Source organism: Gymnoscopelus braueri (assembly GCF_963280865.1).
Source record: "Gymnoscopelus braueri genome assembly, chromosome: 19".
Taxonomy (NCBI): domain Eukaryota; kingdom Metazoa; phylum Chordata; class Actinopteri; order Myctophiformes; family Myctophidae; genus Gymnoscopelus; species Gymnoscopelus braueri.
Window position 1 is genome coordinate 13,041,012 of NC_137621.1, and position 12,586 is coordinate 13,053,597.

At 42.2% G+C, this 12,586-nt stretch overlaps 2 protein-coding genes across 2 annotated transcripts in view; both read right to left on the bottom strand.

Moving 5' to 3' along the window:
* The window catches only part of klhl28 (kelch like family member 28), a 329,784-nt gene that overhangs the window by 280,936 nt on the left and 36,262 nt on the right, over positions 1 to 12,586 (bottom strand). The gene's annotated exons all lie outside the window — the stretch shown is intronic.
* The window catches only part of mthfd1b (methylenetetrahydrofolate dehydrogenase (NADP+ dependent) 1b), a 29,701-nt gene that overhangs the window by 6,399 nt on the left and 10,716 nt on the right, over positions 1 to 12,586 (bottom strand). The window contains exons 6-20 of the mRNA XM_080413896.1: positions 11,868 to 11,968; positions 11,488 to 11,624; positions 10,351 to 10,462; positions 9,856 to 9,983; positions 9,254 to 9,351; positions 8,228 to 8,401; positions 7,570 to 7,706; positions 7,064 to 7,110; positions 6,387 to 6,494; positions 5,108 to 5,182; positions 3,275 to 3,377; positions 2,953 to 3,029; positions 2,204 to 2,344; positions 1,150 to 1,218; positions 396 to 507 (exon numbers count right to left, since the gene is read on the bottom strand). Of these exons, the coding sequence (XP_080270022.1) occupies positions 396 to 507; positions 1,150 to 1,218; positions 2,204 to 2,344; positions 2,953 to 3,029; positions 3,275 to 3,377; positions 5,108 to 5,182; positions 6,387 to 6,494; positions 7,064 to 7,110; positions 7,570 to 7,706; positions 8,228 to 8,401; positions 9,254 to 9,351; positions 9,856 to 9,983; positions 10,351 to 10,462; positions 11,488 to 11,624; positions 11,868 to 11,968 (1,619 nt within the window). The remainder of the gene's footprint in view (positions 1 to 395; positions 508 to 1,149; positions 1,219 to 2,203; positions 2,345 to 2,952; positions 3,030 to 3,274; positions 3,378 to 5,107; positions 5,183 to 6,386; positions 6,495 to 7,063; positions 7,111 to 7,569; positions 7,707 to 8,227; positions 8,402 to 9,253; positions 9,352 to 9,855; positions 9,984 to 10,350; positions 10,463 to 11,487; positions 11,625 to 11,867; positions 11,969 to 12,586) is intronic.

Here is a 12,586-nt window from a genome sequence, read left to right on the forward strand (position 1 = left end):
GGGAAAAATGCATTGACTATTATGGAGTGGAACCAGAAAGTGGCCGCCACTGCTATGCCCAATAGCGTGTCACACTTTGTGCCGTGCTATGAGCTTGTAGATCTGCTATTTCTGAAAGATTTTTTTCCATTTGTGCAAATCTTTGAATATATATATTTTTAAAGTGAACATTTTTAACTCAAATCTATGCTTCTGGGGGTCCCTGGAACAAAATATTTTGAGATGGGGGTCGGCGGCCAAATACATATAATGTTGGGGGTCCTTGACATGAAAAGGGTTGAGCACCACTGATATAGCAACATACGTTTTTTCAGAAAACTGTTAGGATTTAGAAGACATTTGTTAATAAGAACAAACAGAGGCCACCACAGAGCATGTCTCTCTGTCACACTCACCTACAAAGCCCTCAGGTCCGACCAGCTTCAATGCAATCTTATCAGCCAGGATGGAGGAGTTGCCGTGGGCGATGTTGGCAAAGGGTCCGGCGTGGACGAACACAGGTGTTCCCTGTGGAGACAGACGGCTCAGTAATGCAACGACAGACAGAGCACATAAAGTTCTAGTGAAAGCACTGCTGAAAACAGGGGTCTGGGTCATTCATTTTTCGCACTGGTGAGATATGTTTATCCCTGCTTCTGGCCAGACTGAATGCATTGCATTTTGGGAAATGTAGACTGTCTGATATGATTGACATTTATGTTTGTAATAAAATTTGTGGAAAAAGATATGTTTAACCACATTAACTGTGGCATCCCTATTTTGAGCAAATTTGTCAAAATGGATGTCAATTTCTTTATTCAAAAATAGCAAAAATGGCCGATCTATCTGCTATTTTCCCTATTTGTTGTATGGTGAATTATATAGGGCTTAAATGCTTAAGAAAATGCACCCCCCTTTGTTTTTGTTTTTACAGATTGAACTCTGATAAGATCCTAATCCGATATGACCACTACGCTCCCACAATGTTACTTCTGGGTAGTTCAGTTCCAGCCTGAGGAGTTGTGCATGATGCATTAAGATGCAATGCCAGAGTGCGGTCTAGCCAACACCAACCAGGGACTTAATGCATCACTTTTGATGCATTTGTGCAAATCTTTGACGGTGTTGGTCATGATAATGACGTATACTTTATGATGCTGCATGTTTCACCTCCAACGTCTGCATCAGGTTGGGCTTGATGGCGTCTCTCATCAGGACGGTCAGAGCCCCACACACGCCCTGGAGAGACAAGAATGAGTATTTCAGCACTAAACAAAAAGGTTACTACAAGTGCTGTATAAGTGGTACAGTACAGTTACACACCGTTAAGTGGAGATGATATGATATTGTCTCTGTCGGATGGAAACCTCATATGTCCAAAACTGTTACTTTTCAGGATTCAAATTCAAAAATAGCAAAAGTAGCAGATCTACAAGCTCGAAACATGGCCCAATGCGACACGTTTCGAGCTTGTATATCTGCTACTTTTGATACTTTTGTGTGACACTGTAGTATGATTAACTCATTCAGTGCCCGGCTTATTTACGGCAGTTTGGCTCTGAGTGCCACAGCCAAAATTCATTGTAAAAAAAAAGTGCTTAGGAGCCGAGATACAGCCTTTTTCAGTAAGAAGTTAAACAAAGAGTGAATGGAGCAGAATATTTTCAAATCATCATATCTTCGGTTCTGGGAAAAAAAAAAAAATGTTTTATTTTTTTGGACGTCTTAGCACTCAGGGCTTATATTGACGGACGTCTTAGACGTCCAGTGGCACTGAATGAGTTAAGTAGGGCGTTAATTACGGGAAGAAAAACACAAAAAGTTATGGAGAAAAGAGGTTTCTGCCAGACAGCAATGATATGATATGTTTATATGCTACTGTGTAAGAATAGATGGTTTCAGAACACCACTGTCCTAAATGTTCCAACCACTTTGTGAACTTCATCACAGAGAAATGCAAGAAAAGAAATCTCACAAAAATCCCCAGCACCACTCACACCCAACTATCAGACCTCTACAACCATGCGGTCAAAAGAAAGGCAGATTCCATAATCAAGGACCCTTCACAACCCCCCCACACACACCTCCTTTGAGGTACCTCTGGTCGGTACATCCATTTTAAACAAGGTCAATAATCTATTATGTGTGTGTGTGTGTGTATATATATAATTTTGGGGGTCCCCGGACACCACTTTGCCCTAGATGAAACTGACGGGCCACTGACCAGGTCCTCGGTGGTGACGGGCACCCCGGCGCGGCTCGTGGCCACCACCATCTTGGCCAAGCGCAGGCGCATGTCCTCCAGGCTGCTGGTGAGCGCCAACACTGCCATGATCTCACTGGCCACCGTGATGTCAAACTGGGCCTGGGGGACAGAGAGATGGTTCATATTATATCAGCAGTTACCAGTTATGTGTCCTGCTGGGGACAAAGAGGGGACATTCAGTAGGATGCCGGTCGTCGGGTTTCAGATAACCGCTTTACAATGACAATTTTTTAGGCCTTTAGCAGATGCTCTTATTCTGATTCAGAGCGACTTGAGATCGGAACAAGCTGAGAAAGCATGAATTCTAGTCAACAAACAACAAGGTAAACTCTCACATAGAGAGCAGAGAGAACAATGTAGTGCCTCAAAGAAACTCGGATAAAACATCAAACCTAGCATCTGTCTAGCCATGCTTATCCAAATAATATTCTTAACATTTTCTTAACAAAAACATGAGAACAAGAGGCCAACACGCAGTATATCTGCATAGTAAACTAGCATCTGATGAAAAAAGGTGACAAGAAGGGATACAAGGAGAGGGGAGTGCTAGGGGTGAGGTGAGAGTCTGAATCATAACTTTCAACCTGGCGTCTATATTTATACACACGTATATTATAGACGAAAATAGCAAGCTCACAAGCTTGTGAGCTTGTAGATCTGCTAAGATGAAGTATATAAGGCTTACGTGTCAAATAATACATCCTTACCTCTCTAGTCTGTCCCTTCTCAGTCGGTGACTGGCCGATAGTGATCTTCCTCAGGAAACGGTCATTGGTGTCCAACACTGGAATGACACACAAAAGACAGCATACATTTAACCACATGAACCCCTAGCGTCTTGATTCTGGGCATGTCAAGACAGGCGGAACATTCTGCACAACAAGCCGTAAAGCGTTGTATTTTCCCAATTTTCACGTACAACAGAGTATATACTGTTTAAACACATGAACCCTAGTGTTCCTATTCTGGGCCCAACATTCAGCCAAGTAACGTGTGACACATGCGTGATGTCATACAGTGGGCGTGTACCTCTGTGCCAGGTGATGGAGTCGGGGTCCATGTCCAGACGGGCGAAGCTGGTGATCTCCTCGTCCGTCAGAGTGGCGGGATCGGTCTTGTTGATGCCCAGTTTCTATACGTCACACAAAGAGGAACACACAGAGAGGTGATGACGGCTCAGGAAGAGAAATTGGAAGGTTCTAGGGAACGTTCAATATCCGTACGTACGTACGTACGTACGTACGTACGTACGTACGTACGTACGTACTGTACGTACATACATACATACATACATACATACATACATACAGTACGTACGGACTGTAGATTGTGAAGGGCTTTGGAAAAAGGCGTTATATCAATATAATACATACTGTAATAAATTAACCAGGCCATGGGAAAAAAGGGGTCTAGTATAGAGCCCTGGGGACACCGGTCAACTAACCATCTAGGGCCTAGATATTATTTCAACTGGTGGCCGGCGGGCAAAATCCGGCTCTTGGGGACCTTTATTGTGGCCCCTGGAACAGATTCCATATTCCAATGTAAAATATTTAAATTTTTATGGTTTTGAATGTTTTTCATAACCATTAACTGAAACTCAATAACTAATTAACCATTACCCTGAGAGGTACTGTATGTCTGTGACTCACTCCGGATCTTGGGAATATAAAAAAATAATAAAATAACATTAAATTAAACATTTAATTGTTAGTAACCGGTTATACATTTCTCAACAGTTACCGGCCAAACGGTTAACCATGAACATTTTGTTCATTGTTTGTTGTCACAGTCTTGTGAACCCCGACCTCAAGTCACATTGCAATTTTGCCCCCCGGCCTAATCTAGTTAAGACAGGACAGTCCTGAAAGATGCCACTCTGCTCTCACAGTCGTGGGCAGAATGGAGGCAAATGGGTCAATGACTCCAAAAAACAAATACCTCTTCTGGTCGTGCTGTGTTCCAATTCACAGCACCTGATGACTGGAATGAGTTACAAAGACTTCTACAACTAGACACAGCTTTCAAGGTCTCCTTTAGGGACATTCTCATAGAGACTGTCAAATGCAAATGCAAATGCTCCCCCCCCCCCTCACAGAAATAGTGATCACAGCTAGAAGAGTGTTTGTGTGTCTGTCTGCAGCTAATCTCGTAAACCACTGCACCGCCGTCCCTCTGTATTTGGGCAAGACTGACATCATCAACATGACATCAGAGATCCACAGGGGACCCATCCCATGGTGTTATTAGACCTTGTATTGTTAACTTACTGTTATCTATTGCCTGTTTCATTCCATTGTGTTTACAATGAAGTCCCCGTCTTCTGTTACCCTGTCTTTTGTGGTTGCTATTTACACACAGTAGCTCCGTTATAGACCGAATCATCACCACAACCAAAAACATATTTCCGGGTAGATAACACCGGCAGCGCGGCATTGAAGCAGTATTATTCATTCACCTTATATCTAGAAGAACAGGACACTTGTCATATTGTTATTGACTATTAGAAATGTATTATTTTGTTCCAAATATCCACAGGTTGTCAAACTAGAAATAGCTAATGTTCTGGACACTTTATTTTATACTTTATATTTACTGTGTAAATATCCATAGACTTTCTACCAAGAAATACCTGTTTGTTTAGAAACATTCAAACATTCTCATCTGGTCTATTGTCTCGTCTGTCCCTCAGCATTGAATGTTTTGTCACATTATTATTATATATTTGTATACATCTCCTCCCCATCAAGAGGTACATTTACTCTCATCCTCATACAGTTCATAAGAATGTGTTCTTATGTGTCATATGCCTGGCTCAATAAATGTTAATAAATACAACTTCTTTGTCTTTGTTTGTTTTACCTTGAGCCTGTTGATCTGGACGGGGGAGAATTGCCTCTGGCCTCCAAGGAGAGGCACCAGCCGGGTGTACAAAGCCTGAGGACACATACAGTACAGAGAATATTAATATCTGATTCACAATCTCAGCTATGTTGTATAGAAGCCTATTTCCACCACTCGGTACAAATGAAAAGGCCTGAATTGAGAATTCTGTTGCCACAATTGCCTATCTCACAGGTTCTTGAGGGGGGTTCCAAGGGCTCCCCAGCAAAATCACAGAGTGTTAAACAAATGGCCCCTTATGAAAGAAATCTCCATGAATTCAAGGCTTCATGGTTTCTAATTGATAGAAAATAAGTCATAAGTCAGTCGGTCTGTAACTCAGAGAGTGTACAAATGTAACCATTCCATTTGTACACTCTCAGAGTTAAATTAACACTGAGAATGTTACAGTGTCGAATGGGGTTCCAGAGATTTAAAAATGGTATCAAATGGGGGTCCACAGTCTAATGCAGTGGTTCTCAAACTTTTTCATGTCAAGGACCCCCAAATTGACACTTATTAGCCCGCGGACCCCCATTTCAAAAGATATGCCAGGGACCCCCATAAGAGGAGATTCTTACGGCTCTATAGCAGTGATTCTCAACCATTTTAATTTGGGACCCCCAGTTTGACATGCATTAGGCTACGGACCCCCATTTAATGGTCATTTCTATCTCTGGGACCCCAATTTATATTGTAAAATCAATAATTTAACTCTGAGTGTGTACAAATGGAACCAAATGGACCTGTTAGGGTCCATTTGGTTCCATTTGTTCACTCTCAGAGTTACAGACCCATAAGGGTCAATTGGTCCCTAACTATCTATCATTTAGCTGGGGACCCCCTGGAACTCCCACAAGGACCCCTGGGGGTCCCCGGACCCCACTTTGAGAACCAATGGTCTAATGCATATCAAAGTGGGGGTCCTTGAAATTGAGAATCACTGCTATAGAGCCATGCCGTAAACATCTTCTGGTATATCTTTTCAAATGGGGGTCCGCGGGCTAATATGTATCAATTTGGGGGTCCTGGACATGAAAGAGGTTGAGAACCACTGGCCTATCTCACAACTGTGAGAGAACTTTTGAGGTTTAATGTCGGAATTGCAAGAAACACATTCAGTGGCAGAAATGGGCTTCCATAGCGATGCTATTGTCATAACACCACTGGGGGGCAGTGTTGTCTATGTATTGACATGTTATAATGTGGGACATAATCTTACAAAGAGAATCACAATAAAAAAACAGGGGTTATTTGCCTTGTCGGTCTGGGTGGATTCGTGGAACATGCGGGCATCAATGGCGGCTGCCACCAGGTTGTTTGAGGCGGTGATGGCATGGATGTCACCGGTGAGATGGAGGTTGAACTGAAACCATAATAAATGCATATCATCATCATTCACACTTTAATCTAGGACATTGCAGTGAACTATAACCGTTTCGTAACTGCAGTGTTATTTTCGTCGACTAAAACTATGACGAAAAATGTTCATCGACTACCTTTATTCACTGACGAAAACTAAATAAAAACGAAGTTATGATAACTAAAATTAAGACTATAATATATTGACAATTTCGTCAACAAATAAAAACTAGACTAAAATGTTAGTGAGGGACTAGTGGAAAAGAAAGAGATCCATAAGAACTAAAAGACAAGTCATTATGTTTTGATGCGCTCGGGTGTTGCACTCTGAAAATAGCAGATCTACAAGCTCGCAACGCGACGCGTTGTGAGCTTGCAGATCGTCTATTTTCAGCATGCAACCAAGTGTAAAATCTGTCAATACGAAAGATCTTAAACTAAGAAAAACTTTTCAGAAGACTAAAATATGATAAACTAAATGGCATTTTATTTAAAAGACTATGACTAAACTAAATAAAATTGTGCTGTCCAAATTAACACTGCGTAACTGAAAAAGAGCATGCTGTGCAATACCTCCTCCATTGGAATGACTTGTGAATAGCCGCCTCCGGCCGCACCTCCTGCACATGGGGGAAAAAATAAACAGACGTTAAACTAATGGCACAGCAGTGGAAAGTAAAGTAACTAAGTATATTTACTATATACTACTACTACTGTACTGGGCTTTTCGGGGTCCTTTTTCTTGAGTATTTCCATTTTTCAATACTTTATACTTACCTTTAAACCACTATATCTCAGAAGCAAATATTGTACCTTTTACTCCACCCCACTACAATTATTTGACAGCTTTAGTTAATAGTTTGTAATACAAAATGTACATCAACCACTCTATTAAGCACTATTTTATACTTCGACTATTTGAAAATAGCTGAGCTGCAAGCTCACAACGCGTCATGATTGCGACGCAAAAGTTAAAAAAATATAGACACATTTTAGTACTTTTACTTTGATACTTGATACATGATACTTGATCAATGACACATAACAGCCATCAGTGAGTGGACTGTAATCACACTGACCTTTGATGCCGAAGGTGGGTCCCTGGGAGGGCTGCCGCACGCAGGCGAAGACGTTGCGCTTCATGTGGGCTCCCAGGGCCTGGACCAGTCCTATGGTTGTGGTGCTCTTCCCCTCCCCCAGGGGGGTGGGGGTGATGCTAGAGACAGAAGATAATATCACCGTCAACAACTAAAGTCAACAACAAAAGTTATACCGTACAGCAGCTGTTGTAAATGTGTTATTCTCCAATGAAGTGATTCTCAAACTTAGCAATTTCACAAGGACCCCCAGTTTGATATGTGTTAGGCTTCTTTTTAATACCAAATTGGCCAAATTGTTAAATATTACTTAAGAAAGAGGCAAACATAGTGAAAATAGCCGATCTACAAGCTCACAACGCTTCACACTTCGGCTGTTTTCACAATATTTATCTGTGGAACCGAGTCAAACTAAATGTAATGCCTACAAGTCAGGGTGGGGGGTCCCCACTTCAAATTAGATTATTTTAGGGGGTCGCGGCCTGAACATTTTTGGGAACCCTTGCGTTAGGCCAGGGGACCACCCTTTTTGACATGATTTTTACCCCTGGCACTACAACTTACGATGTAAAATCCTCAGTGTTAATTCAACTCTGAGAGCGTACAAATGGAACCAAATGGACAGCCGATCAATCCATACCCAGTGACCACCACGTATCTTCCATCAGGTTGGGAGCGCAGGCGTTTGATGACGCTCAGCTGGACCTTGGCCTTGGTCTGTCCGTAGAGCTCCACCTCGTCAGAGAACAGGCCCACCTCTTTGGCCAGACGCTCGATGTGCTTGGGCACACAGGAGCGTGAGATCACTATGTCACTGTCAGAGGTAAGTGCACAGAAACATACACACAACGTATCCGTCAGAGAACAAGTAAAAGTCTCACAGGACCCCAAATAAAGAGTTCCACTGTGAGGCAGGGGCTCCCTCTCTTTTAAGTGTAGTCTCATGTAGTCAGACAACCCGAATACCTCCGAATACCGACACGTCCGGTGACTCATTCATTGAATCTAAATTCAATGAATGAGCTAAAACTGGAAGGAAACTATTTGAAGATTAAAGAACAATAACAGCATCGTGGAACCAATGCAAAGACTGCAGGCCAGTCGTTCATACTGGAATGGCATCAGGATTGGTTAGCACTGGTTCTCTCCATCTTAGCCCAGTTCATTAGATTTCCCCAGATGTATCAGTAGGCAGAGATATCTGATCATCTGGCTTTTCTTCCCCCCTTTTCTAAGAACTTGCAGTTCTTAAGAACTTGCAGTTCTTAAGAACTTGCAGTTCTTAGAAAAGCGCAATATAGATTTCACATTAATCTCAGCATCTTTAGTCATGTAATATGTAAATTTGTCACTGCAGGGTTAGTTGAATAGTTCAGTGTTACACTTATAGAAGCAAAAATGCTAATTTAAAGACATCTGTGTCACACAATGCTCACGTGCAAGATAAATAAGTGAATTAAAAAAGCAGCTTGCTTCTTTTAATTAATTTTTTAAGGCTTTCTATCCCAGGAACAATAGCCGCATGTGGATAGGACTGCCTTCTATACCGAATGCACCCAAGACAACTTTCTGTTGCCCCAAACATCACCACAGATGCATCATAATTCATTTGACTGCACACAAGGAGCACCCGTGCAGCAGGGGGGATGAGAGAGACGGAGCTAACCTCGGCACAGGCCTCTGCAGGTTCAGCTTGGTGTACGTCATGTCCCATTTCCCTGGCTGGTGGTGGTCCAGGAAACGCTGTGCACTCTGGACTGTGTTCTACACACAGACAGACAGACAGACACACAAACACGTCATCGTTGAGTAACAGAGTGCTCGACTCCCCTTCCTATGCTGTCCTTTACTCTCCGTCACTAATCAAGGTGCAAAAAAATAATTCTCTCTCAGTCAGTCAGTCAGACACTATTATTAAATAAACCAGTTCTCAAACATTTGCATGTCAAGGACACCCAAATTAATGTATTTCTCCGCAGACCCCCCCCCCCCCCCCCGCCATCTGAAATTATTTTTCTGAATATTTTCCAGATATTTCACTTTTTCTTTTCTAGATCTATTTGAAAATAGCAGATCTACAAGTTCACAACGTGTCGCGAATTGTGAGCTTTTAGATCGGCTATTTTCAAATAACCAATGTATATAAGTTTTAAGTGCTCATGTGGCCTATAGTCGCTTCTTTTGGGCTCGTTTTCATAGACCTGGCTGCTTACAGTATTTCTCTTGCAAAATCTGACAACAGTGGGGGGGGGGACACTTCGTACGTACCCCCATGAGCATGGCTACAGTCATGGGTCCAACTCCGCCAGGCACCGGGGTGATGAAGCCAGCCTGCTCCTTGGCGGAGGTGAAGTGCACGTCACCCACAACACGCTTCCCACTTGCCTTGGTCTCATCTGAGGGGGAAACAGGGGGAAAAAAACATGTGAGGTCAGTGTACAAAAATAAACGCTCAGTTAAAAAGGTGTACAAAAACTAACAATAATCTTTCAGTTAAAAATTAATGTTCACCTCTAGTCTACAAATATTTTTTTGCCAAAAATAGCTGATTTACAAAGCTCACAATGCATCACAACCCGACAATCTGCCATTTTCGCCATGTGTTTACCCCCAGGGACGCTAGGGCTCCTGTGGCCTCAAATTAATTTTGTAAATATGTTTTTACTTTGTAGATTACTTTGTCTAACTTAACTTTTTCCCTTAGTGGTTAAACGTACATACAATGGTGTCAGAAGCTGTAATTTGTTTGAATGTTTTACCAACCAGGAATGTGATTGATGCCACAGTCGATGACGACCGCTCCCTTCTTGATCCATTCCCCTTTGACCATCTCCGCCTTACCGATGCCGACCACCAGGATGTCTGCTCGGCCCACCTGGACGGAGACAGCAAAGGACAAATCTCTGCATGAAATGTGCTGCTCAGGAGCCCCCTGGTGGCTCAATAAGTTCAATGCATCAACTACACAACACCACCTTCTCCATGCAACTTAACCACTTAAGCCCTTTTATACTTTCAAAATCTTATTTGTTTTGTTGAAAATATCAAATCTACAAGCTCACAACGTTGGCACTATTCGTAATTTGTGAACATTTTCACCTATAATGACATGGCCAAATAGGGACGCCAGGTTGAAATTGGTTAAATAAATCTCAAAATAATAATTAATTAATAAAAAGATCAAATGAGGTGACAAAGGGCTTATCGCATGACAGATAATCAAGGATCAAGGGTTTTACTGTCACGTGATTACAATACAGCTGTTGCAACATTGCAGGCAAATGATTGTACTTTGAGCTTGATCCACATTGTGGATAAAAATAGTAATGCAAACAAATAAAAAACATTGAGATTTAGAAGTCCAAATAAAGTAAAACAGCACAAAAAAACGGCATATAACCCATAATCGACAATGGTGCATAATAAATCTGCCTATCTGCTTGCTAGGCATGCAATTTGTATCAAAATGTATGTTCTGTTATTGGTCTGATGACTGTTGGGCAAAAGACACATTTCCTTACGGACATATAAACGAATCAATCAAAATATGTTTGGCATTTGAGTGACTTTTTGTGTGAATAAAATGTCATATTGACCAATCGGTATGGTAGAATATTATAATACAATATAACTAAAACATCTGCAATGGTTGGAGGTGGTCTCCCTACTCTTCCATTGAGACATTAAGATCCTTGTGGTCGGGCAGGACCACAGTACTGGTTGTAATAAAACTGTCAGCGCTCTCGGGACCCCGGTTCAAATCCCGGGTTAGGACATGAAAGATAGGGATTGCAGCTTTAAGTGAGACACTTGGAACACGTGTGCATGTCATCGGTATAGATGCCTTGCTAGTCATGGTGTGATTGCTGGTTGGTTGATGAATCTCAACCAATCAATTACCTCTCCGGGGAGGTCTGCGGTCTTTGAGTGACAGGTGGTGACAGTGGCGTGGCTCCACAGCAGAAGGTCATGCATGGGCGCGCCCACGATCTTACTGCGGCCAATCACCACCGCTCTCTTCCCTGCCACGGACACACCTGTGGACAAGCGGACAAATGGTCACTTCAGTCAAAACTACATTCAAGTCCTTTCTAATAATACAGTAGAGTAAAAATAGCCCATCTACAAGCTCACAATGCGTCACATCGCGATGCATTGTGTGCTTGTAGATCTACTACTTTCACTGTTTTAAAAGAACCATTCATTAAATCGTAATTGAGGCAAAGGTTTGAAGTAATCGTGATATTGATTTCAAGTCATATCGCCCAGCCTCTACTCACCAGTCTGTCGGATGAGCTCCATGCAGCCGTTTGGAGTGCAGGGGATGAAGCAGTCGGCCAGGTCTCCACGAGACAGCTTCCCTGCATTGATGCTGGTCAGCCTTATATACAGACAACAGATGAACTATATGAACACTGGGCCAGCAACTCATACCTCTTCCCCATTCTAAACACAACATATGGCTGATTTGGACCCTAAGAGCAAATCATCACTCCATGACAGAAGGCAATGGGTTCATCATTGTCATTTATATTGTTGTTGAGGGACTCTCTGATTCACCAGGACCAACAGTGACAGAGGCAACTTCCCCTGGCCTTTGAATTTGAAAACCAATACAGAGAACAATCCACATCAATAATCAATACACAGATTTTGGAAGAACACAGGACATGAGTTTTTCTAAGCTGAAACAAATAATATACGTAATAACAGGTAGAAAGCACTGGAGCATCTCGGACTATTTATTACGTCTTTGTCAGGTCATGACCTGACGAAGATGTAAGAACATGGAAATATTGTCTTTCATGCCTTGCACCCTGTTACATTAAAGAAAAGGCTTCATCTCAGTGCTATCTTCTTACCTGCTATGTGTCTTGTGATGCACCGGACCAGCCTGTTTTGGGCTTGAGGCACGATGGAACCCCTTTAATCCTCAATAATATAATAATTCTTCAATAATAATAATATGTACTGTCACAAGTCAGGCCAGATCAAAAGG